General features: G+C 38.4%; 1 protein-coding gene across 1 annotated transcript in view; it reads right to left on the bottom strand.

Moving 5' to 3' along the window:
- The window catches only part of LOC104613071 (uncharacterized), a 44,461-nt gene extending 24,648 nt beyond the window's left edge, over positions 1–19,813 (bottom strand). Inside the window, exons 1-4 of the mRNA XM_010280765.3 lie at positions 19,246–19,813; positions 18,102–18,266; positions 17,904–18,022; positions 5,071–5,145 (exon numbers count right to left, since the gene is read on the bottom strand). Coding sequence (XP_010279067.1) covers positions 5,071–5,145; positions 17,904–18,022; positions 18,102–18,266; positions 19,246–19,368 — 482 coding nt within the window. The 5' untranslated portion in view covers positions 19,369–19,813. The remainder of the gene's footprint in view (positions 1–5,070; positions 5,146–17,903; positions 18,023–18,101; positions 18,267–19,245) is intronic.
- Between the last annotated feature and the right edge of the window lie 8,033 nt (positions 19,814–27,846).

The raw sequence follows: 27,846 nt of genomic DNA, 5'->3' as shown, positions 1-27,846 counted from the left end.
CATTTGGTTCCATAGGAGTCTCAGCCGATTTTGCACCTAACAGTCCTGTTTCGTCCAATAGATCGAGAACATATTTTCTTTGGCACAGGTTTACACCTTGTCTTGATCTAGCAACTTCTATACCCAAGAAATACTTCAATGTCCCAAGGTCTTTTGTTTGAAAATGATTTTGCAGAAAGACCTTTAGTTTGTCAATCCCCAATTTGTCACTGCCAGTTATGACAATATCATCCACATAGACCACTAATAAAATCTTTCCAGCTTCTGAGTCACAGCTGAACACTGAGTGATCAACCTGGCATTGTTTCACTCCAAAATTCTTCACCACTTCACTAAACTTCCCAAACCAAGCACAAGGCGATTGTTTCAACCCATAAATTGCCTTTTTCAGTCTACACACCTTACCAGCCTCCCCCTGAGCAACAAACCCAGGTGGTTGCTCCATATATACCTCCTCTATAAGGTCACCATGAAGGAAGGCATTTTTTATGTCAAGTTGAAATAGGGGCCAATCATACATAATTGCCAGGGAAATTAACACACGGACAGAGCTAATCTTAGCCACTGGAGAGAAGGTCTCCATATAGTCCACTCCATACAACTGTGAATAACCTTTAGCAACAAATCTGGCTTTCAGACGCTCCACACTACCATTTGGCAAGTATTTAATAGTATACACCCATTTACAACCCACAACATGCTTACCAGGAGGAAGAGTAGTGAGCTCCCACGTGTGAGTATGCTGAAGAGCAAAGAGTTCCTCCTCCATTGCCTGCCTCCACCCAGGTGAACTAAGAGCCTCTTGGACATTGTTAGGTATGGAAATAGATGACAATAGTGAAACAAACTGGCGATGTGAGGCGGAATAGCGAGATACTAAAACAAAATTGGAAATGGGATGGAGAGTAGAACTACATTTACCTTTCCATAAGGCAATGGGTAGATCAAGTCTTGAGGGTTCAGCAACAGGAGCAACGACAGGATCCGCGGACAAGGTAGAAGCTGGAGGAGGGGCTGGTGTCGTTCGACGTGTATACACTTGCTGAATTGGTGGTCGTTCAGTAAGGATCTGCACTGGATGAGGTGACGAGTCAACTCCAACAGGAACACCCGGAACGGGATCACTGACCGGAAGAGGAAGAGGAAGTAAAGGTGGAGACGAAGATGCTTCAGTTCCTGAGAAGAAGGGAACAGACTCAAAAAAGGTGACAACAGGATAGACATGCACTTCCGAGTAATGGGATTGTAACACTTGTACCCTTTTTGAGTCCAAGGGTAGCCAAGAAAGACACTTAATGGAATGTGCATCCAACTTGTCTATTCCAGGACTCAGATTGTGAACAAAGCACACACAGCCAAAGATACGAGGTGTTAATGGAAAGGGAGATAAGGTGGGGAACAAGATAGAGAAGGGAGACCGACCATGAAGAATAAAGGAGGGCATCCGATTAATGAGGAAATACGCAGTAAGTACAACATCACTCCAAAACCATTTAGGAACACTCGTATGATGAAGAATAGACCGAGCCGTTTCAAGGAGATGACGGTTCTTCCGTTCAGCCACCCCATTTTGTTGAGGAGTGGATGCACATGAAGTTTGATGAATGATGCCATGCTGTTCTAAATACTGTTGAAAGGAAGTAAGAAAATATTCACGACCATTATCTGAACGAAGAACTTTGATTGGAACACCAAATTGTGTACGTATTTCAGCATGGAATTTTTGAAAAATGGAAAATAATTCACTCCTTTCTTTCATTAAATAAATCCATGTCATTCTTGAACAATCATCAATAAAAGTGACAAAATACTTGTAACCATTATAAGACTATTTTGATCGGGCCCCAAACATCTGAATGAACCAAAGCAAAAGAACTCAACATACGACTTTCAACTCTAGGACTGAAGGAAACACAACGATGTTTCCCAAACTGACACGACTCACACTGTAACACTGACAAATGACTCAAAGACGGAACTAGTATCTTGAATGCCTTGAGAGAAGGATGTCCCAGTCGACAATGCCACTGTAGAGGAGTGAGTGAAGTCTAAAGTGCAACTGACGATCCACCACTGTCAAGATAATACAATCCACCAGCTTCATGCCCCCCACCAATCTTCTTCCCCATCCTGAGATCCTAAAAAACACAAGGGGAAGGGAAAAAAGTAACAGAACAGTTAAGAGTCTTGGTTAATTTACTAACAGACATAAGATTGAATGGAAACTTAGGGACATATAGAACAGATGATAAAGAAAGAGAAGCCATGTCAACATTGCCAACACCACAGATGGGAGAGGAGGAACCATTGGCAAGGGTAACAGTTTGAGATGTGGAAGTTTCAGAGAGAGAAGAGAACACACCTGGAGTCCCGGTCATGTGATCAGAGGCTCCAGAGTCAATAATCCAAGGAGAGGTTTTAGATGACAGACAAGCTATACCTGAGTGGGCAAGAGTAGCAGTAGTGTGCTATGAAGTGGACTGAAGGAACCGCTCATACTCATCACGCGGTACACTCACCATCTCCCTTCCAGAAATAGATGTAGATGTGGAAGGAGTTAGGTCTGCCTGTTGATTATCACTAACATCAGCCGGTGGTTTATCTTCTTTCACATGCTTCACTTTTCTCTTTGCCTTGAGAAAAACTTCCACCGACTTGGCCCATGGAACATAGTTCTCACCATTCAGTTTAATTGAGATCATCTGTACACCTAGATAGTCAGAGGAAACCACCACACTAGGTTTCTGATCACTACAGCCATCTCCCATTGCTGCCATGATACTCTTTCAATGCTGCCTCTAATCTGAATTCCCAATCACCAACTAAGTGCTGTTGTCAAGAGTTTGATGTTCCAGAACCTATAGCAGTCCCTAAACACAATGATAGATACACACGCCTTTGTTATTATCCACACCACTACTGATTTCACACAAAACACAGACTACACCAACATTAATTCAGCACTTACTAATCACATGCAAGCTCTCTTACAACTACTCAACAGAGTTTGTGCATCACAAGCACCACCACACAGCCATAGCTGTCACACACAATACAGACCTGCTTTAACGCTTTTAAGAGGGCACCACAAGACCAACAAGAACTCAACTAGTACCATTGCATTACACCTTGCACCATTCGGTCACCTACAGTAGCCCCTACACCATTCGGCCACCAGCAGCAGCCCTTACACCATTTGGTCACTGTAAACACAGCCTGTTCTTGGAATTTTTCCAAGACCCAGGGCAACAACCAACCTAGTTCTCTAGGTTCTGATCAGTCCTCTCAAGTTCTTGAAGATTTTCAACCCAGAAATACCAACAGCACAAAGAGAAGAGAAAACCAACCTTCGTTTGAGAGCTTCAGCCAACCATTCACTGCTGAAGTTGTTTTCTTAGGAAAGAAGGTTCTGCGCACCAGAAAAAAAAAAGAAGAGCTGAGATGTTTCAGGCCTGGGACGAACCACTTTTCTCCATTGACAGCCCAGAGAAGAAAAGTAGAGAACTGAAGCACGAACTGAAGTTGTCACGAACTGAAACAGGTCACGAACCTAGCTCTGATACCATGTTTCTACTGTTGCTACAGTAGTTCGAACCAGTAAGGAGAAGAAGAAGAAGAAGAAGATGAAAGAACTGTCGAACCTGATAGCTAAATTCTATCAGTCGACCTCTTAATAGTGATTAGGCTCTAATTAAATGTACAATGACTAAACTGCCCCTACTTAAGTATGGGACAGAGAACCTCTAATAAGACTGCCACATAAGCTCATAACTTAACCAAGGTGAGTTGACTAATCTACCCTTATTCGGCTAACTCTAACACTTGAAATATGGAATTTTCCTAAAATATCCCCATTTTTCTAGAAAGTGAAATATCCCTGATATTTTCTCATTATGTTTGTGATATTTCAGATTTCATTGATTGACTATATATTTAAGGATTAAAATTGTAGAAATATTATTAAAAGCTTTTTGATATTTCATTAAAATAATCATTCTTTTTGAAAAAAAAAAAATATTTTCCAAAAAGAACCAACAACAGTTTGTGATAATTGGCTTATAGCTTGTTATTTTGATATGATTCACTTTGTAAGTCTCTATAACTCAAAATTAAAAAAAAATGCATATAACTACAAAAGAGTATTCTCAATCTAATCAAAATATATAGTAAAAACAAAGACAAAAGTGAAAATGACAAATAACTGACATATTGGAGAAAGAGGAGATGGTTAAAGACCAAAAAGGGAGAGAGAGAAAGATACCTATTACAATCTCTTAATTTCTGCTATTTGATTGAAAAAGTTCTTTGCTATGGTTTTTTTAGCCTTATATGTGCAATTATATTTCTTCTAATGATTTGTCGAAGGTTTATTAACTAGTTCCACATTTTCCACATATCTTAGTGCTTAGCGAAATATCTCCAACTCTATTTGGAAAAATATCTACCAATATCGAAACTGTGAACTATGGTAATCATTACTATAAAGGCCCCTCTCTCTATTACTCCTCCACCCCCATTGGGAGGTGGTTTTGTGTGCTATATAAATTATTATCTGCTAACACAAAGAAGTTAAACATTACTTCAGGTAAAGGGCCAAAGAACCATATGAACAGCATAGGTAGCTAGAGATATTTACCACACGTTCTTATATTCTCCATACAGCAGCTTATGAATACCCTATTTAGTTTTTTTTTATCAAAAACAATAGAAAAGGTACAAATGGAATAACCCACTTCTAAATAAGGTTTTCCTTTTTTACTTTCTTATGTTAGGTTAATAGGTATGCATAAGGGTTCATTTGACCCAATTCTTCTTATTCTTCCTTTTCCTTTTAGTATTTTCCCTTATCTATAGATTCTTCTTTATGATATAATTGCCATTTGGCCAGATTATAATAGCAATACTATAAGGGTAAGGCTGCGCAAATCTGTCCCTCCCCAAACCCTGCATTGGTGGGAGACTCATGCACTGGGTCACCCTTTTATTCGCTAATTAACAAAATATTGAGACAAGGCATTTGCAATGCAAAAATTCACAAAAAAAAAAAATAGAGAAGTTAAAAGGTCTTACTTTGCAAGGGTTGGATGCTTGATGCATTCTCTCAACATAATTCCACAAGTTAATGCAACGTCTTTGTTATCATAGCTGTTTGAAAAAATAATAACAAATGAATCATTATAAATTGCAACTATAGCTGGCACCAACAAGGGTAATGGCCCTTAGAGATCAGTTTGGGAAGAGTAGAAATACAAGTATGTACAGTGTAAATACAAGGTGTAGAAATACAATATACATGGTTTCGCACTATGCATATTTGTATTTGTACTCTTCCCAAACTGAGCCTCTGCATTTATAGCCAAATTATATGATGAATAGTAACTATACGGAGAAAATCTATGATACTGGAAAGGCATGGTACATGAAGAGCTTTGACCAATCAAAGGATCTCTATGAATTGTGATGAACACCACCTGATCGGTCACTTCTTTTAGAGTACTGGTTGATTGGATGTAAGTTTTTTCAGCATCATGTCTTTCCAGTATCATAGTTGAACCCAACTATATGAGTAAAAAATTCTAGATATTGCAAGGTGAGCAAACATCAAAGTACTGCCCATGTTTAATGCATAAACTCAGCAAAAATTCCAGTTAGTTTACTTGTCTAGTAAGACTGCAATCAGTCCTAGTTGTAATGTAAAATAAACAAGAAAGAAAGTTGAGAATAAGAGAAGAGGAAGAGAAGGAGAAGACGAAGAGAAGAAAGTCAAAAAAGAGTGTGGGTCATAACTAAGATTGTCACCCCACTCAGCTATTTATATTAATAGTTTAAACAGGGTAAAAAACCAGAATTACCCCTACTGCTTACATAAGCTAAGAAATAATAGAAACAGAAAATAACTACCAACTACCACTAACATAAATTGACAAACAGTAGTGGGTGTTTGCTGAAATAGAGCTGTTGAATGAGAGGAGAAGAAGAAGAAGAAGATATAAGATGGGCGGCAGAAGTGTTCTCAGCCAGCCCTAATCTATTATATATAAGAGCATTACATAATGTTACATAAATAGACCAGAATGCCCCTGATTAGTGATGGGACACCTAGTCAAAATAAACACTAAATAAAAATAGGCCCAGTAACTAAGGCCCAATAACTAATGACTTAAGACCCAACAAAGATAAACATACAAATTAAGACAGCCGAACCAACACTCCCCCTCAAGCTAAGCATGGATGTCAATCATGTTTAGCTTGCCAAGTAAGTCCACGAATTTCATTGTAGCTAGCCCTTTAGTCAGAACATCTGCAATCTGCATCTCGGAGGGAGTATAAGGGATACAGAGTTCTCCTGAGACAATTCTTTCTCTGACAAAGTGACGGTCTATCTCAATATGATTCGTTCTATCATGTTGCACTGGGTTATTTGCAATGTTGATGGCAGCCTTGTTGTCACAGTACAACCTGAGAGGACACTCAATCTTAATTCCAAGTTCACCAAGCAGGATCTTAAGCCATAAAAGTTCAGCAACACCATGAGCCATAGCTCGATATTACGCCTCTACACTAGATCTAGCAACCACATTTTGTTTTTTACTCCTCCATGTAACTAAATTTCCTCCAACAAAGGTGCAGTACCCAGAAGTAGACTTCCTGTCCCCAACAGAGCCAGCCCAATCTGCATCAGTATATCCTTCAACTTCAATTTTACTGTTTTTCCTGAACAGAATCCCTTTCCCCGGGCAAGACTTCAAATATCTGAGGATCCTTTCCACAGCTTTCATGTGAGGGATTTTAGGAGTGTGCATGAACTGACTGACAACATGTACAGCATAAGCAATGTCAGGGCGAGTGAGGGACAGGTAAATCAACTTCCCCACTAGCTTTTGGTATCTTTCCTTATCAAGGTAGTCCTCTCCTACTAACTCCTGTAGACCATGATTCTGTTCTATTGGAGTATCTGCTGGCCTACACCCCATCATGCCTGTCTCTTGAAGAAGATCAAGAATGTATTTCCGCTGACATATATAGATGCCCTCTTTGGATCTTGCAACTTCAATCCCAAGAAAGTATCTCAGTTGGCCCAGGTCTTTGATCTCAAATTCAGCAGCCAAGACCTCCTTTAGTCTTTTAATCTCTTCCTGATCATCCCCTATAATTACCATATCATCCACATAGACAATAAGTGCTATAAGTTTGCCATTTCTCTTCCTTATGAATAGGGTATGATCTGCCCCACTTTGAGTGTAACCCCCTTTCTTCATGGCCCCACATAGCTTCTCAAACCAAGCTCGAGGGGACTGCTTAAGGCCGTATAGGGCTTTTTTCAGTCTACATACCTTCTTCCCAAACCCATAACCTGGTGAAGGATCCATGAACACCTCTTCATGCAAGTCGCCATTCAAGAAAGCATTCTTCACGTCCAACTAATGTAGCTCCCATGAGAAATTTGCAGCTAATGATAATAGAACTCGGATTGTGTTGAGTTTTGCCACCGGAGCAAAGGTTTCTTTGTAGTCAATCCCTTCTTTTTGAGTAAACCCTTTTGCTACCAGTCTAGTCTTGTACCTTTCAATGGACCCGTCCTCCCTATGCTTCACAGTGAACACCCACTTGCATCCAACAGTGCCTTTCCCTTCTGGTAGATCCACTAATTCCCAAGTCCCTGCTTTCATTAAGGCCTTCATTTCTTCATCCATAGCCTCTTTCCATTTTGGGTCAGATACTGCCTCAGAATACCTGGTAGGAACATGCATAGAAGAGATAGCAGACACAAAAGAACAATAACGAGGAGACAAATGTGAGTAAGACACAAAATCAGCAATGGGGTGTCTGATAGTACAAGAACGAGTAGACTTACGAAGGGCAATAGGAAGATCCAAGTCAGAGGAACTGATAGGATTACCTTGAGTTTCTATGACAGGTTGATCCGAGTCCAATTGGTTGTTGTCATGAGTTAGAGGGCCCTTCTTCCTTCTGTTGTAGGTGATTCTGATATCTCTTTGCAGCCTGTTAGAGTCTTCAGTAATATTTGCAACATCACTAGTAGTAGTTGGTACAATGGGAGCCTCACTAGATTCACCCGGGATACCACAACTAGGTGGATTAGGAGGAGAAGATGGAAGGCCTGAGGTAGAGAGAGGCACAAAGAATGGGGGAACAGAAGAATCCTCTTCCATCCCACTAGTCTCCCCCTGAAGAGGATTCTGGGAAGAATGAAAATAGGATTGAGACTCAAAGAATACCACATCCTTTGTGACATATTTTTTCTTGGTGACTGGATCATAACACTTGTATCCCTTCTGATTAGGGGAGTACCCCAAAATGATTCCCTTTGTAGCCTTAGGATCCAATTTGGTCTTCTTCGGATCCTTGACATGTATAAAGCATACACAACCAAAGACTCTCGGTGAAAGAGAAAAGTCAGGAAGATGAGGGCAAAGAACAGAGAAAGGAGTTTTCATCCCCAATACCTTGGATGGCATTCGATTTATCAAATATGATGCAGTAAGGATTGCTTGAGACCAATAGTTTTTTGGAACTTTGTGCTGAAATAGTAAGGTTCGAGCAGTCTCCAATAGGTGCCTATTCTTGCGTTCAGCAACCCCATTCTGTTGGGGGGTATTAGCACAAGATGACTGATGAATCATTCCAGCATCCTCCATAAACAGATTCAAGGACCTTTCAAAGTATTCTGCAGCATTATCTGACCTGAATTGTTTGATCTTCGTGCCAAATTGTGTTTCAATCATTTTGCAAAATGTCATGGTTACCCGCGGTACTTCTTCTCGTGCTTTTAATAAGTAGATCCATGTGCATCGAGAAAAGTGATCAATAAAACTGATAAAGTATCGAAAGCCATCAACATAAATAATGGGAGAGGGGCCCCAAACATCAGAGTGGACTAAGTCAAAAGGAGCTTGAATGTCATTACTCGAAGTTGGATAAACAGTTCTACATTGCTTTGATAGTTGACAGACTTCACAAACTAACTCTTGACTTGAAACACCTTTGAATAATTCTGGAAACAACACTTCCAATGATGAAAACGGTAAATGACCTAGCCTAGCATGCCACAGATGTAACCTAGCTATTGACTCCACATTGGACTGACTACTAGTAGCAGATGTTTGTAAGGCCGAACTGATGTCTGCATCAAGGTAGTAGAGACCTCCACACTCATGACCGCTCCCAATCGTTCTCTTCGTCAATCTATCCTGAAAGACACAATGAGTAGGAAAAAAGGTTATGCTACAATTCAAATTTCTGGTAAGCTTTGAAACAGATAAGAGATTTGAAGAAAGATTGGGAACATGCAAGACAGATTTGAGTGAGAGGTCCTTGCTTAGGTCAACCACTCCTTTCCCAGAGATGGTAGAGAGAGAACCGTCAGCAACCCTCATTTTATCTTGGCCAGACATTAAATGATAGGAAGAAAATAGAGAAGACATGTGTGTCATGTGGTCAGTTGCACCAGAATCAATAATCCAAGAGGCAAGATCAATAGTACTAGATGCACTAAAGGTAGAGACAATACCTGATCTGGCAAGGGAGGAGGATGGAAGACAATTGGTCCTTAGACGGGCTAGGGCCCGGCTAAGTACCTGTACCTCATCGGCAGTAAAACCCAAGGACCCGGTTCCAGGGGAATTAGTGGTCTGTCCCATGGAAGAGGAAGTAACTGTGGATGAGTGTTTTGAACCATCATCACTTTGACCCGTAGCCAGATTCACACTTGCAGATTGACCCTTCTGATGCTTCTTATCTTTCCTCAATGCAACTGGCTTCAGATGCGGATGGAGAACCCAACAGGTCTCTTTCACATGCCTTTCCCCTCCACAGTGGGTGCACTTCAGATGTCTCTTGTCAGAGTGCCTGTTTCCCCTTTGATATGTAGAGATTAGGGCCGAATGTTCCACAGACTGTTCAGCTAGTTTAGTTTGAGTATCAACCTGCATCTCTTTTCTTCTCACCTCTTCATTCCTCACAAGGTAGTAAACATGATGTAAGTCTGGCATTTCATCCCTTCCCAGAATTTGGGACCTTATGCTCTCATATATAGGATCTAGGCCAGCTAGAAACTTAAATGCTCTACCCTCTTCAACTTGTTTGTCATGCTTTTCCTTGTCTCTGGCATTCTCCCAATCAATAATAAGGTTGTGATCTAACTCCTCCCATAGTCCTTCTAGTGTAGCAAAATATGTTGCAACACTCATATCTCCTTGCCTCAAGGCAGCAATGTCTTGATTCAGTCTGTAAATTCTGGCATTATTCTTTTTCTGCCCATAGGTTTTAGAAACTTTTTCCCATATCTTGGCAGCCGTGGAGAAATGTTGAACAGTCCTAGCTACTCTTGGAGTCATTGAGGCAAGTAGCCAGGACATAACTGTAGCATTCTCCTTGCGCCAAGTTGCATATTCAGCACTCCCCACTTCGGGTTCCTTCTTCTACCCGTCCAAGTAACCAGTGAGTTCCCGGGATGTGATGAAAAGCATGGCTGAGACAGACCATTCTCTAAAGTTGTACTCATCCAACAACACACTTGTGATCTGTAGGCTGTGCAGATTTGGATTCTCCAAATTAGGCGATCTCCCACAAGCCCTAACATCTCTAGAAGACACTTCCCTGGATATGGAAGACATCTTCTCTTACTCGTAAATGTCAAGACTGTAAACACAATATATAGTGAACTGTTTCACACTTACGGAACTTGCTGCACTGTAAACTCAGTCCTGAGAACCCGACACAGAGCTGAAACACCGAGTACTGCACTGCACACTATGCCCTAATTACTGCTGTCACAGATTATAATCTATTGTGCTACCTTCTGCTGTGTTCTAATCACTGCTGTCGCAGCCTGCAACTTGCTGTGTTGGCTTCTACTGTGTGCTAAGCACTGCTATCGCAGGTTATAACCTCACCCACGAACAGTTCTAGGACTGCTGAGATTAGTCCTTCCGCCTAGATCTGTTCTACACAGATCTATCTTAGCCGAATGGCTATAGTCTGCTGTACTGCGTCTATTAGGGCATCAGCCTCTAGGTCTAACTCCCCTTGGGCCCTCCAACCAAGGGAAACCCTAGATGTAGATCCAGCTGTGTTCTACGACCAACCCTAGGGTTTCTTTGCAGGAACCAAAAAAAAAAAGAAGTGAAAGAGTTAACTGCGAGTAGAAGAAGAGGCGGCTGTTGTAACCAGTCGAAAGATTAGCGCTCTAATACCATGTTTGCTGAAATAGAGCTGTCAAATGAGAGGAGAAGAAGAAGAAGAAGATATAAGATGGGCATCAGAAGTGTTCTCAGCCAGCCCTAATCTATTATATATAAGAACATTACATAATGTTACATAAATAGACCAGAATGCCCCTGATTAGTGATGGGACACCTAGTCAAAATAAACACTAAATAAGAATAGGCCCAGTAACTACGGCCCAATAACTAATGACTTAAGACCCAACAAAGATAAACATACAAATTAAGACAGTCGAACCAACAGTAGGAACCACATTATTGTTCCAGATATCTACACTCCCCCCTCAAGTCGGGAATAGATATTAGTTATTCCCAATTTGCATAAGTCTGCCTCCAACTTTGTCCTTGAAACTGCCTTAGTGAAGAGATCTGCAAGTTGCATGTTGGAGGTGATATATGGAAGACACACTTCTTGGGAAGCAACTCTCTCTGATAAAGTGTTGATTCACTTCAATATGCTTAGTTCTGTCATGTTGTACCGGATTATGGGAAATGTTAATAGCAGCCTAATTATCATAGTACAACATCAGGGGCTTATCATAAGCAATACCCAACTCCTCAAATAGGGATTTCAGCCATAACCCTTCAGCCACACCATTCGCCATAAACCTATATTCAGCTTCAGCACTAGAGCAAGAAACAACATTTTGTTTCTTACTTCTCCAAGAAACAAGATTTCCCCCTACAAAAGCACAATACCTAGAGGTAGACCTCCTATCATCAACACATCCAGCCCAATCAACATCTGTGTAAACTTCTATTTTCATGTGACCATTATCCTTGAAGAGTATACCTCTACCTAGACATCTCTTCAAATACAGCAATATCCTCTCAACTACAAGTAGGTGAGTGGTTCTAGTGGAATGCGTATACTGGCTAACAACACTGACTGCATAAGAGATGTCTGGTCATGTGAAACAAAGATAGAGAAATTTCCAACCAACCATTGGAACATAACTTTATCTTCAAGGGGCTCTCCACCTTCTGCACTGATCTTGTGATTTTGTTCAATAGGTATGTCAGCAGGCTTAACACCTAGCTTCCTAGTTCCTTCCAAAAGATCAAGAACATATTTCCTTTGGGAAATAAAAATCCCATGTTTAGACCGTGCACCCTCAATACCCAGGAAATAGCGTAGCCCTCCCAAGTCTTTGACCTCATATTCTTGGTGAAGGAGTTGCTTAAGAGAGTCAATATCATAGGTATCACTCCCTGTCATCACAATATCATCCACATATACAGCAAGTAGGGTTAAGGAGGAATCCACTTTCTTAATAAAAAGAGTGTGATCTGATTGGGCTTTCACATAGCCGAATTTTTCAAGAGCCTGTCTAAATCTATCAAACCAGGCTCTAAGAGACTGTTTCAGTCCATATAAGGCCTTATTAAGCCGGTAGACCTTCTTTCCTACTTCTGCACTATAAAATCCAAGATGTAATTGCATGTACACCTCTTCTTGCAAGTCACCATTGAGAAAGGCATTTTTAACATCCATTTGAAACCATGGCCACGAGAAATTGGCTGCAAGAGATAGTAAAACTCTGATAGTGTTCATCTTTGCTACTGGAACAAAAGTCTCCAAGTAGTCCATGCCATATGTCTGTGTAAACCCCTTTGCAACTAACCTGGCCTTATATCTTCCAATGGAACCATTAGCATTATGCTTCACTGTAAACACCCATCTACACCCAACCGATTTCTTCCCTTTAGGCTGATCAACTAACTCCCATGTATTGTTCTTCAGAAGAGCATCCATTTTTACCTTCATTGCATCATTTCACTCAGGTACTAACAAGGCTTCTTGCATTGTTTTGGGAATGGGAATAGCAACAATGGATTCCAAGAAAGACTTGTAGGATGGAGACAAATGATCATAAGACAGAAACTGAGAAATACAATGAGTTGTAGATGAGGTACAACAGCGTTTCCCTTTACGGACTGCAATGGGAAGGTTAAGATCATCCAACGGAGGAGAAGGCTCAACAATGGAAGGTATTTCATCTGTAGTAGAAGATAAAGGAACTGTGGTACTTGGATCTAGATCCGCAAAGGGAATTGGAGTTGGCCCAGACTGCTGATGATCGAAATCAACCTGCCTCCACCGCCTGTGATATACCCTAAAATCTCGACACCTCTGACAACCCTCCTCACTACACTCCCCTTCAATGATTGGGATAGGTAATGGAATTTCTAATGAATAAGCCCCCACCTCACTACTCTCCCCCTAAGAAGAAACCCTAGGATAATAGGGTACATCCTCAAATAAAGTGACATCCATAGAAACAAACCGTTTCCCAGAAGTAGGTTCATAACAGCAATATCCCTTTTGAGTTTGTGCATACCCAAGGAAAATGCATTTTGAAGCTTTAGGATCAAATTTGGATCGATAAGGTCCAAGAATTTGAATGAAGCAAGTACATCCAAAGGTCTTAAGGGGAATATTAAACAACTCTTTACATAATATAATAGAGTGAATGGAACTTTCATGTTTAGAACCCGTGAAGGAACTAGGTTGATGAGATACACAACTATATGAATAGCATCTCCCCAGAAACATATAGGCACATTGGAGTTAAGCATAATGCTTCTAGCCACCTCCAATATATGCCTATTCTTCCTCTCAGCAACTTCATTTTGCTGAGGTGTATGGGGACAAGTGCTCTGGTGGATAATTCCATGGTCAAGGAAATATGAGGCCAATGGTTTTGCAAAATACTCTATAGCATTATCGGATCTGAAAATTTTGACTTTGACCCCAAACTGGGTTGAAATCATTTGATGGAAGATCTGGGTTAAGGTAGGAACCTCATCTCGAGAATGCATAAAGTAAACCCATGAAAAACGAGTATAGTCATCAACAAACAACAAGAAATATCTGTATCCCCCCATAGCAGTGATGTGATATGGTCCCCAAACATCAATATGCACAATTTCAAAAGGAATACTACTTTTATTACTCAAAGGACAGGTTGTTCTACAATGCTTTGCAAGCTCACAACTTTCACATTTCAAACTAGACATCAGACTGACTCAAACAAACTGGGAAACAAACTCTTCAAAAACCTAAAAGATAAATGACCTAACCGATTATGCCAAAGCATAACTTGAGTCACAGACTGAAAAACAAAAGACCTCCCAACTTCACTATATTCCCCATGTGAGCTCCCTCCAAGCAGGTAGATTCTATTCATCTCATGGCCAATCCCAATCACCTTCATTGTCTCCAGATCCTGAAAAACACATTGATCAGGGAAAAAGGTCACTGAACAATTTTGGTTTTTAGTGATGCTACTAGCTGAAAGCAAGTTAGTACTAAGTTTAGGAACGTGTAAAACTGAGGACAAAGAGATGCCATTAGATAATTTAATGTCTCCCTTACAAGAAACGGGAACAAGGGAGCCATTAGCAATAGACACTTTGTCTCTACTAGAGCCTAGAGGATAAGTAATAAGTAGTAAACAGTGAGAACAAGCCAGCCATATGGTCAGATGCACCTAAATCTATCACCCAACAAGGTTCAATGTTACCTAGGGCTGAGGCATGATATGCTAAAGCTCGTTGTACCTAAATGAGCAAATGCTGAAGTGGGAATAACAAATGTTGTAACTAGTGGCTGAGATAAGGTTGTTGAATTGCCAACTTCACTCTCCAACTAAGTTAGAGCAGCCCGGACAACAGCTAAGGTATCTAGGGATGTGGCTCTTGTGCTAGATGAGGGTGCACCATTAGTAGTAACAGCCACATCGGCATTTCCCCTTTTGTTTCTGAGCTTTGCTGGGACTAGATGTGGGTGTAACTTCCAAAAGGTGTCTTTAGTATGCTTTGGTTTCTTGCAATGTTCACACACTAGCTCCCTCTTGTCCTCCTTCTTCATATCCCTCTCCTTGTCACCCCTAAGCTTTGGTTTCACTGCTGCAAGGCTGATTCCAATGGCTGATGTTGCAACATAATCTTTCTCCTACTTTCTTGATTGTGCGCTAAAGAGTAGGCTTGTGACAAAGTCACACTTTCTCTGGTGAGGAGTTGTTGTCTCACAATATCATATTCAGAATTCAAACCCACTAGGAATTCAAAAACCCTATTGGTTTCAACTTTCAACTTGTTTTCTATGAGTTTGTGTATCCCTTTGACTTTCCCACTCAATTGTCTCTAGGTGATCGATTTCATGCCACAAGGATTTCAAAGTGGAGAAGTAAATCGGTACTGGTTTCTCTCCTTGCTCAAGGTTGTTTACTTCATTTCAGCTCATAGGCCTTAGCAACATTAAGTGATTAGGAGTAGGTTTCTTTCATGATGTCCCAAATCTCCTTAGCAATTTTTGCCCACAAGTAATTTCGGCTAATGTGAGGCTGCATGGAGTTGCACAGCCAAGTCATAACCAAATAGTTCTCCTGAACTCATTTGGCATAGGTTGGGTCCTCCTTGGATGGTTCTTTCACATCCCCCAACAGATAGCTCAGTTTCCCTCTACCCCCAATAGCCATCATGGCTTACTGAGCCCATTCCAAGTAATTTGATCCGTCAAATTTGACAGTGGTTATCTGAAATGTGTTCTCAGTCATGTTACCAGAACCACCAGCCCCCAAAACACTTTCTCTTTGATTCTTAAACTCCATTCCTGCCATCTCTGCCAAGATATTGATAAAAAAGAAACCCTTTTAGTGCTGAAACAGGTGTAATTGCACCCAGCACTTGCTAGCAGCCGACCTAGAAGGATGAAATAGGTTCGACAATCACCTAGAAATATTGGAACAGGTCTAACAGTCTCCTAGAAACCAATATTACTCAGTCTGAAATACTGTAACAGGTCTAACTATTACCCAGGAATTGACAGGAGCCATAAATTTAGGGTTTAAAACTGAGAACTGGATGTAGGTCAAGAGAAAACCCTAAAAAAAATCAGGAGAAAATAGAAAACTCCCAGCCACACCTTCCAGATTATTCAAAACAGACTTTGGTTGAAGTCAATCTCAAAAACAAACACAAACTCACTCAGAGAAGTCTGGATGCCACTTCCAAACCACAGTCTGAAACCTAATCTTGAACTTCTTCCTTTCCTCTGATTCTTCCTGATCATTGGACACCCTCCAAGGCTATACCATCCCTTGGGCATCTGCTGCACTCTACCAGCAATCTCCAAGAACCAGCCGATTGACTTATCTCTGCTAAAACTTCCAACCCTAGGAAGTTCTCATGTAGTCGGCCTGATTAGACTCGCATGAGAAGCCCTAGGTTGGCTCTGATACCAACTTGTCTAGTAAGACTGCAATCAGTCCTAGTTGTAATGTAAAATAAACAAGAAAGAAAGTTGAGAATAAGAGAAGAAGAAGAAAAGAAGAAGAGCAGTAGAAGACGAAGAGAAGAAAGTCAAAAAAGAGTGTGGGTCATAACAAGATTGTCGCCCCACTCAGCTATTTATATTAATAGTTTAAACAGGGTTAAAAACCAGAATTACCCCTACTGTTTACATAAGCTAAGAAATAATAGAAACAGAAAATAACTACCAACTACCAATAAGTAACATAAATAGACAAACAGTAGTGAGGACTACATTATTGTTCTACATCTCTACAAGTTTGCTGTTGTAGTGAAACTTGTGTCTTTAGTTACTCGTCTCTTCTCTCGGATGATATCTTATCACCTTTCTTTTGTATTCTCTTTTTTATTTTTATTGAAAAATTTAGCTTATTCTTCAAAAAAAACTTGTACTTGTTAATATTCATGCAGTTTGTAAAATGATTGCACACAAATACTATGAATTGACTGAAAATCAGAACAAATAATTCTTATTAACAATCTTAACAAGCACCATAGTTAACTCAACTAAGCCTTGTCCCAACCTTATGGATTTGATTATTCTTATCACTTGAAATAACTTTCTTTACCCACCCATATAGGAGAAATAAGCCACATGGACTAATTTGTTACTCGGAGTTGTTATACAATTTGAAAAGAACACCAAGATCCATAGACATGAATATTATATGTATTTGATGCTTGATTTCTCATTCTTTCATGTATCTTTTTTTTTTATAGGAAACGGTAACTTTCATTAGATAATTGAAAAGATTACAAGCTTGCCACCCACAAAATGGATGGAAAAAGAAAATCAAAAACTTACGAACAGGCTCAAAACAAAGCCTCCCTAGTAACTCCTTGCTTAGCTAAAGTGTCAGCCATTCCATTGGCTGACCTTCTTACCCAATTAAAGTGCACCCCAATCTCCCTTGCTAAGCTAATAATCTCTCTTTGTATCTGTTATTATGTATTAAGTTAATTCTACATTACTTTCCTGAGTGATTGGATACACCATTAGACCAGATCTTTTACAAAAGGAAGTAGAACATGAAGTTATTATTTCTATAGGATCAGACCACATTTTGGAAAATCAATTTTCAACATCCATCTTTTACTTTTATATTGAAATTTGTCATGAAGATCAGCTCACCAGAAAAGGGATGAACTGTGCAAATAGCAAAAAATAGTTATAATAAGATTTTTCCCTTCTATTGATATTTAGGTGGTAGTATTGTAGTCAGTGTAGTTAGTACTAGTAAGATAAGATAAAAACAATAAATAAATAAAGATGATAACAAGAAAAAATTAGTAACTTTTTTACATGGAAAATGATTATCTTGTAAATTACTAGAAACTTACGACGTAACAAGGAAGTCCAGTAGTTCTGGATGATTCTCAATATATTCTGCACAACAATAACTAGAGCCAACCATTTGCTTCAACAATATGCACCAACAATGCACTAAATCTTTCCTTGCCTGTTTTGGACATTCCACAATTAGTTGCATGCCATGAGATCAACTAAACACTTACTCAATAATAGCAAATAGTACTTACTTCCCATCCCAATATGGGTAACTTGAGAACCAGAAGGCCAAAAACATCCTCTTTGCAGATCTCAAATGTAAACTGTGAAATTTGATCCATATTTGGTTCAACTTCCCCATCTCCAGATAGCATTTGCTTCATTGCCAGTATATTCTTGTCAACTTCTTCTAGAGCCTATAGTAATCAAATAAATACACATAACCAATCACATCAATGGCATTTGCACATATGCACCATACGAGCTAAAGAAAAATATCATCCTTGTAACCCTTGCCAAAAGAGTTACTAAATTTCAACAAATACAATTATGGGTGCACCACAATGTCTAACTTTCTGCTAAACTAGTTAGACACATGACTAAGTAGGTGTGGAGGCATTGATCAAGAAAGAAAGAACTATGTTTTGAGATAAAGGTATTTTCTAATTAACATTTAAATGGAGAAAAAAAAAGAATCATTTGAAATACAAATTCTTGTGAAAGTATTGTGGATCCTTCGAAATATGTGACTTCTTTAAAATACGAATAAAGGGGTTGAGAAGATAAACATCCTCGTGATCAATAAAGAGGTTTTGTAACTTGAATTGGCATCAAAGGGGGAAACATTGCCAATCCTTTGACATAGAAATCCATCCTGAACTCAATCAAGAAACTCTTCTAAAGCCTATAGTAATCAAATAAATACATATAACTAATCACATCCATGGAATTTGCATACAAATCCATCCTGAACCCAATCAAGAAACTCCGAAAATAAGTGAGAATTCAATTGCAATCATAAATACATTTTACATTTTCTATGAGGATGTTAACCAGTATACCAATATACATAATTCAATTATTAATTAAAAGGACCTAAAGAGGAGAACCCAACGAAAGCATTTGTACGAATCACAAGAAGACGTACCCACCAAATTACACCAAAATTCAACTCGACTGGCTGCTAAGTTAAAACCGCATAAGTTAAACTGAGAGACCCAGATATAAAAATTAAAGAAAAAATCAAAAGCAAAATCAGCCCGAGATTGATAGAGATGAATTGGGACCAAGGTCGAGAACTTAGCGAAGACGTCAATCATTGTGAAAATAAAGAGTAATGGAGCAATAGAAACAGTAAAATAAGTGAAAACTAGAAATTCGAAATAGAAAACCAACCTTCTCGAGAGCTTTAACTTCGGCAACGGTCTTGGAATCGAGGGCAAGAAGACTCTCTCTTATCGCTTTTACGAGCTCCGATGAGGTCTTGGGCCTCGACGACTTGAAGAAAGAAAACGACATGAAGACCGCCTCCCCTGATCTTCTCTGCAACTCCCCTTCCTCCTCTCGAGCTTTCTCTCTCTTGAACAAAGTCACCTGACCATGCAACTCTATTTCTGACGTTCTGTTATTTCTCGTTGAATTTGGCAAAGTCCTGGATCTGGACTACTGTACAGAAAGTCTGGGCCCAAATAATTTACCACGTGTCACACTCAGGTGAAGAGATCTGCCCATCGAATGGGTACTTCCAAGAGATTAGCAATGCTCAAACAACAACTTGAATCGTTGAACACCAATGAGAGATATGTGCTAATTTTTACCAATTGCCATATATATGCATGTATTTACATGCCTTGGCTTCACGTCCAGACTGCCTATATATGGGCAAATTTAACTGAGAAGTGCTCCCCTAGGCCCTAGCCAGCTTGGTGGAATTTCAAGATATTCCATATCACCTTGTTGCCTAGCTTTTCTGGCTCTTGTATGAGCTATGAATCTATGATATTATAGTCCCTTTCAATCACTTTACAGCTGTCCAATTGATTAGGCTGTGTTTGGTTGCAGTCTTGCAGTGCAAATAAATTTGCACTGATGCAAAATCATGCTAGTGCAAATAATTTGAACGTAAATTTTAACATATTTTGGTTTCAAATTTTAGCTTGTTTTGTTTGATTGCAGTACAAATAAAGTAAATTAAGATATGAAGCATAGTAAAGTAAAATCTAAAACAAAATTAAACAAGAACTTGCATTTTTTTTATTTGCACTCCTATGCATTTATACTAATGCAAATAAAATTGCACTGCAACCAACACACAACCTTAACAACATATTCAATTTCTTCAATCAGTCCCTGTTCCGACCATCTTCTGCTTTTGCATTTGTTGGATATTTGGGAGATTAGAGTAGTATAATCTGTGAAGACTTGGACCCGTTTCAGACCAAAATTTAGAGCCCAATTCAATGCATTTAACATGGCTCATTGTTCTACTTGTTCTGGGCTGAGAACTTTCAAATGTTTCCCAATTGCTGCAACAACGTTTTTTGTTGGGGATAACACAATGAAGCCAATACCAACCAGAAAATTTGAGGCAAAAGAGTCGTCAACAAAGACAGCATAAGTGCATCTCTAGAGGGTGAAACATTCTGATTCAATATAGCCTCTAGGTTGATCATGCTAGTGGAACGTGCAGAAGGTTCCTGCATATTCAAAAGAGTCAACAAAAGGTCTTTCACTTTCAGCTTTTGGTATCTCTCCTTGATGCCTAATTTACCATTCAGCAAACCATTGTAAATTGTTGAAACCGAAGGGTCTTGAAAAATATAGATGCTATCTCATGTTTTAACCTTCTAAAAAAGTCATTACGGTTTAAATCGCAAAACCGAATTTGTGGTTTGGTTTCGTTTGGTTTGGTTTGAGAATTTTCTAAATTGTAATTTACGGTTTTGGTTTGGTTCATTGAATTTTATAAACCGAATCAAATCCTAAACTGAAATTACATATATATATATTTAATATGAATATATGATATATAAATATTATATATAATATATCTAAATGGAATGCGTAAAATTATAAATATATAATGAACTTTTTAGTTTATAATAAAATAATAAATAAAAATTTTAAGTTTTAATTTTTAGGGAAGTTATTTGAACTTTCTAATTGGGTTTAGCCCAAAAGAATCATAGAATGGTCCAAAGTCCCCAAACCGTATTAGAAACAACACCAAACTGCAACAAAATGGTTTGGTTTGGTTTGGTTTGGTTTCCATACCAAAACGATTGGGTTTGGTTTAGAAAATTTTCAAACCGTAATTTATCAATTTGGTCTAAGATCTTCTCCAAACCACACCGAACTGAACCGTGAACACCCCTAATCATTTCTAATCCTTAAGCTTCCATCAATCTTTTGGTTTAATTATGGTTCCCCAAGGACTTCTTGGTACTAGACTCTTCCCAATTTTGCCTATCCGCTATTCTTTTTTCTTTCTCCAGCTCCTTGGTAATCTTGTAAAGCAACAAAATTGTTTGCATTTGATAAGAGGGAATAGCTTGAGCTATTGCTTGAAAAAGAGTGGTTCTGCCTACTTGTGAAAGTTCACTCTTTTGAGAATTTCCTTGTAAGCTTTCCATCATTTGTTGTCGATCGATCCATAGCTTGGAGCCTAAATATTTGTCATTGGGATTCATTTTCTTGATACCCATAATGTTCCTTATAATTCTTTGATGATTCTTTAGGATATTTTCACTACAGAGCATTGTTTATTTTTGAAAATTAACTTGTTGCCCTACCATCTCTCCAAAATTTTCAATTATTTCTTTCACTTTCTGAACTTGAGTGGGTTCAGCTTTGTGAAATATGAAGCAATCATCCACAAAGAATAAATGTGTAATTGGAGGAGCATCTTTTGCTATTTTGATACCCTAAATCTCTTTTCTTACTTCAGCATGCAAGGGCATATAAATTAGACCTTGCATACCAATGATAAAGAGGTATGGTGGCAGAGGATCACCTTGCCGCAATCCATTTTTAGGTTTAAAATTTTAGTAGGACCATTGATCTAGGAAACCCATCTTTTGAAGCATACTCCTCAAAAATGTCCAATCCATTCGGTCAAAGGCTTTGGACATGCAAATCTTGATTGCTACCCATTTCTGTTTGGTTTTCCTACCCTTGTATCATAATTGCACTATAACATAAATACATTCAAACATTTCAAATGTCAATAAATATCCTTGTTGGGCCAAATTCAATGTTGGACAGGCCCAGATTAAAGGTTGCATATCCTCTAGTTTAAAAACTGCATATGGTGTAATGGAAAGATTAAGGGCTCATTTGGAAGCTTTAATTGAGTTGTTTTTACGTTTTTTGGTAAAATCAAAGCTTCATTAAATCAAGAGAAACAGAAAACCAGGAAAAAAATGGTGAAACATGGGCAACCCATAAAAAAAAAAAAATACAAATTTGTTAAAAATTGAATAGACTAAAAGATCTATGGGCAACCCATCAAAAAAGACTTAGGTGGAAGTAATCTGAAGTAATTTAATAAGGGTCCATAAGTTAATAATAAATATGTCACTGGATAGAACAAATGGTGAAACATGATTAATTTCAATGGGGTTACATTCATTAATTTCAATGCAAGTATGTATTTTAAAGACCATGTTTGTATTTTATTATGCAATACGGTTGAGACGCTGAGTAAAATAATTTTTCATTATTCATTTCTCTTTCTATAAGGGACATTATGCTTTTGAAGGTTGGTATAAGTATTTGGCTGAAACCTAAAAGGCAGATAACTTACCCTAAGCCAATCCACTCGATGTCGAATTAGTCAAAAGGCATCCCTTAGGCTATGTTTGGTTACGTTGCTGTGCAATTTTATTTGTATTAGTATAAATGCATGGAAATGCAAATTTAAAAAGTGTAAATTTTTGCTTAATTTTGTTTTGTATTTTATTTTATTCTGTTTTATAGTAATCAAACAAAATAAGCTAAAATTTGAAATAAAATAAGTCAGAATTTACACTTAAATCATTTGCACTGCCATAGTTTTGCATCGGTGCAAATTTATTTGCAGTGCAACAAAACACAGCCTCAACATCAAATATGCATGGGTTCAACTAAAAATAAAAAAAAAAAGAGAAAAAAAAAAGGCAAGCTCTCTATCTTGTGTGCGAGTGGTCCTTGTGTGTTCCTTGATACTAACCTGCTATCTAAGTCCCGCATAGGCCTACATACAGGGATAAAGTTATTAGGGTTGTCAATTGGTCGGGTTTGGGTTGGGTTCAAGCAAAACCCGAACCGATCGACAAGAAATATTAAGGACCTAGAACCAAACCAACCAATTCTTGGGACGGTTGGGTCTGACCCATTGGATGGATACAATATGTGGATTGGGTCTCGCATAGGCCTACATATAGGGATAAAGTTATTAGGGTTGTCAATTGGTCGGGTCTGGGTTGGGTTCAAGCAAAACCCAAACCGATCGACAAAAAATATTAAGGACCCAGAACCAAATCGACCAATTCTTGGGACGGTCGGGTCTGACCCATTGGATGGATACAATATATGGAGTGGGTCGGGTTTAAGTTAGTTTAGGACTAGATAGAACTAGGGATGGTAGTTTCCCCATTTCCTTGATCCTTATGGGGACCTGCCCCAAAATGGGGCGAGGATGGGGATATTTTCCCCCACAAGGATAGGGATTGGGAAACTTTCATCCCTATTGGCAGGGACAAGGCAAGGATGGGGAGAGTACTCCCCACCCCGTGGGGCCCCAGATCCCTACCCATTATAATGTATGTATGTATGTATGTATATTAATATTTTTAAAAATATGGTTGAGTATGTTTGAATATATTTGGATCTTATTTATTTTTGTTTTTTTAGATAAATAAATAAACAAAAACAAAAATGACTGACATTATAAAAAAATCATAGAGACTGGGAATCCCCATGGGGATGAGGATAGAGATTTTCATAGGGACGGGGATGGGGAGTGGGGCTCCCCTTCCCCATCTCACCCTATTGCCATTCCTAGATAGAACTGGTTACGAACCAATAATAATCAAGACAGTGCATTATAAACTAAAACCAGCCCATTGGTACTAGATCTTGGAACCAGAATTGACCCAATCAAGTTGAGTCCATCAGGTCGGGCCTGATCCATTAACAGTCCCTAAAAACCATGTGACCTATATGCCTAAAAAAAGTAAGGATATTTATCCAAAGTATACATACACATACACTTCTTTAATATATTCATTAGTAAAATTAGTATAAATGGTGGGCTTTTTTCAAAGAATTGTTGATTTAAGTTTCATATAAGTTATTTTCAATACACTTTGTTCATGATAATACAATATAAAAAGTCATATTTAGTTCATTTTTAATAATGTGTATTAATTTTATTACTTTTCAATTGCAATTTGAAAGCTTTCTTCTTACCGTTCTTAAAGCTTTATGGAGCTACACAATGGGGATAGCCCCCCCTCGAAACCTCACTAACCTCGGTGGTAGCAAGATTTGATCCCAAGTTTCCCCTTGAATCAGCCAAAGAACTTATCAACTTTGCCAGTTGACATCATTTGAATTCAATTTAAATTTGATACAATCAATGATCAGGAAAGCAAAGCAGTCCACATCAAATGGCCTCTCCTTTCTCCAAACCTCTTTTCCTACTTTCTCCCTTTTCCCATTCCTATAATTCTCAATTTGTCAAGTCAGCACCCCTCTTTCTCTCCCCATTTTTCTCATTTTTCATTCCAATTATCTAAAAGTACTCCTAAAATCTCTCTCTCCCCTCCCCCTTCTCCATTTCCAAAGCCTTGTTAAGCGGTGTACCAACTTTCTCTTGCTCTTTCCTCTCTCTCTCTCTCTCTCTCTCTCTTGCCACATGCCCATGCACATTCCCAACCACCTAAGCCATCTCCTCTCTTGAAAATTTTCCTAAACTATTTCACCACCTAAAATTTCCTCTTAAAACATCTCCTAATATTGTCTCTTCCCTCCCCCTATATCTCTTTATTTATTTCTCATCAATGTATAAAAATATTAATGTGTGGCTACTCAACCCAAAGGGAGAAAATGGATGGAATTGCCACCTAAATTTTTAATAATTAAGAATTTAGGAAAACTCGGGATTTTTAAGAAAAATATTTTTTTCATGATGACTCATTGACTAATGGGATGGAGATTCTCTGAGTTTGGGGACCAAGGTACGATACGGGAAGGTGTTAGGAACCCCTTACATGCGCAATTAAATCGGCCTCTACTACACCAATGTTCCAAAGATTATTCTAATAATTTTGAGCTTATAAATAATTTAAATTGACACACACACATTAAGCATGCCAATTTATTCAAAGGGAAGACCAAAGAGTTGCAACTCTAACCGATCTACTAGTTAACAAGTGAAATGAACTAGTAAAGAAATGACAACACCAAAGAGAGAATGAATAACTGGTTGAATAAAGCTACAGAGATATAAATTTCTAAATGAAAAGAAAATTAAATAAATGAACTAAGATATATAACTAGTCATGTAGCAGGAGGAGGAAATTAAAATTGGGATTAGTAAAATCCTAAGTATCAAATTATATGAATAAATGCTATTAAATTTTAAAATGTAAACCTAGAGGAAATGATTTGATTTTTTTTTGTGAGAGAAAAGAACGAAACAAGTTGAATTAAAACTGGAATTTAGGCTACTATTTATGGAGTTGCAATGATGCATGTATGCATGTGATTTTCCTATTGGCTCAGTTTGGAAAGAGTATATACAAATTTGTAGAGTACAAAATCTTGTATTCTGTATGTATTTGTACTGTACATATTTGTATTTGTACTCCTTCCAAATTGACCAATACTGCAATAGTGAAAAATGCTGGCACACAATGCAATGGGGACTGAATACTACGTTAGCTATGCAATAACCATTGAGTTCAGTTTCTGTCAGTGCAACTTGGTGCTTGCATTGTTCAAACAGCCCCTTGCAACCTTGCATTAAGAATATCTCCCATAAAATAAATCACATAAGTACGGAGATTTTCCCAACGTAAAGCTGTAAAAGTTGTTGGAACGGGCTTTGCCCTGACTGAAGCCGGACTCATAACCGTTATGTTTATTGGCACGATGTGTTAAACAATAACTAATTAATTAGGCCGATAATGCGAAGGTTGGAGGGTTTAACCGACTAAAACAATGGGCTAAGGGAGAGGTGACTGAATGAGCCTAGACTAAGACTTGGGGTCCACTCAAAATAAACTCATTACAGGCTGGAAAATGTGAATGTTGACAATGGAAATCATGCAATGATATTTGAATAAAGGACTAACCACAATGCTGAATTAATAGGACAAAGATAAAATTAAAAATGAACTAGAACAGATGGATTGGAAATGCCGGAGTAGATGCCTAATGAAACAAGCCAATGATTGTGCATGGGATTGATCTTAAAAATAAATTAATAAAAGGCAACTGGTAAACTACTAATTAGCTTGGATTGAATGAATGATGTGCATTATTCTAAAATTTAAAACAGAAAAATGGTGCTATTGGGTTTTGGTTAAGATGTCTTGAATGCTATCACACCATTAGGTAGATGTCCAATGATACAATGCCGATGTCAAGTATAATGATGAAATGTGCAAGTGTTCTTAATCGGATGAAAAGACTTAAAAAAGAAAATCAATGCATGGACTTATTATCAAAGGGATGGAACTTGAAAATTATTGATGAGCAACTACAAATGTTAAAAAGAGAAAAAAAAACAATTGAGCAAAATGATAAAATATAAATTAAGATATTTAACTATGTTATGTTCTTCGGATGGCCAATTGGTCAATCCTATTAAACTACTTCAAAATAAAAAACTGAGAACAAAAATGATCTTAGAAGAATAGCTAATGTGACCAATATAATGCATACTATCATAGCAAGAAGATGTACTAATACCAGCAATAAAGCTACAAAAACTAAAAAGTTTAATCTCAACTAGAATGACAAAGAAAAGGAAGATCAATCCCCATTGTTTACTCCAACCATATGCATTAGCTACTGTCTTATGAAAATAAGCAAGGTGGGTGTTCACATGGTTGAACACATGGTTTTCAAAACCAGACCAGACTGGATGGTCGGACCGGAAAACTGGGAACTAGTCACCCGTTTTCCTCAAAAACCGGATTTTCCCCCAAGACAGTTGATTTTGATCAGCAAATTGTTGAATCGAGTGATTAACCATTCAAACGGTTTTGACCATTTTTTGATTTTTTTTATTTTCTGAAAGGATAGGCCAAGCATTCGGTTCAAATGGTCAAACTGTTTGACCCAGTAACTGGACCCCTGACCGGTTCGATCATCGGGTCGGTTTTCAAAACCATGGTTGAACATGTGACCCAATTGGTGTAGGATGTTGTTGTGCGGTTGTGGCTTCTTGTTGCACTCCTTTAAATTCAAGCTCACTTCAAACTTTATACCATGGATATGAGAATGACTTGGGGATTTCTTTGGCTGTAGTATTGATATGAGGGAACTCTTAGGGACGTTGGGGAGTGAGTGGAGAAGGTTTTGGACGTGGCCAATGCCTGTGTGGGGGTGTATTTCCATGGATTAATCCCCCCCTCCCCCAAGTTAGAATGTCTGTTTGTGTGAGAAATCATGGGTATTTATATAGTTTTGGGAAGAATTATGTAAGGGAATTGATGTTTGAGATTTGAGTTTGGAAGATCAATGGATGAGGCTTAAAATGTTTTTTGGAGGGAGATTAAATGTGGGAAAGGATTGGCATGACAATCATATGAGAGATTGTCTCAACCAATCAAGAGAATAGATGGAATGTCTTACAAATTTGCTTAAAATGAATATGCCAAGTTTAGGTGATTGGCTTGATTGATTAGAGACTTCTTAGTTGGTTAATTTTTAATTTAAAGAATCTATTGTTCTAGAGGTTGGGAAAAAGGTCTGGTCGTGTGGGTAATTAGGTTCCAAGTTTCA

This window comes from Nelumbo nucifera, chromosome 4 (assembly GCF_055504915.1).
Source record: "Nelumbo nucifera cultivar China Antique chromosome 4, China Antique-T2T, whole genome shotgun sequence".
Classification (NCBI taxonomy): Eukaryota; Viridiplantae; Streptophyta; class Magnoliopsida; order Proteales; family Nelumbonaceae; genus Nelumbo; species Nelumbo nucifera.
This window is presented reverse-complemented; position numbering and strand designations above follow the sequence as displayed.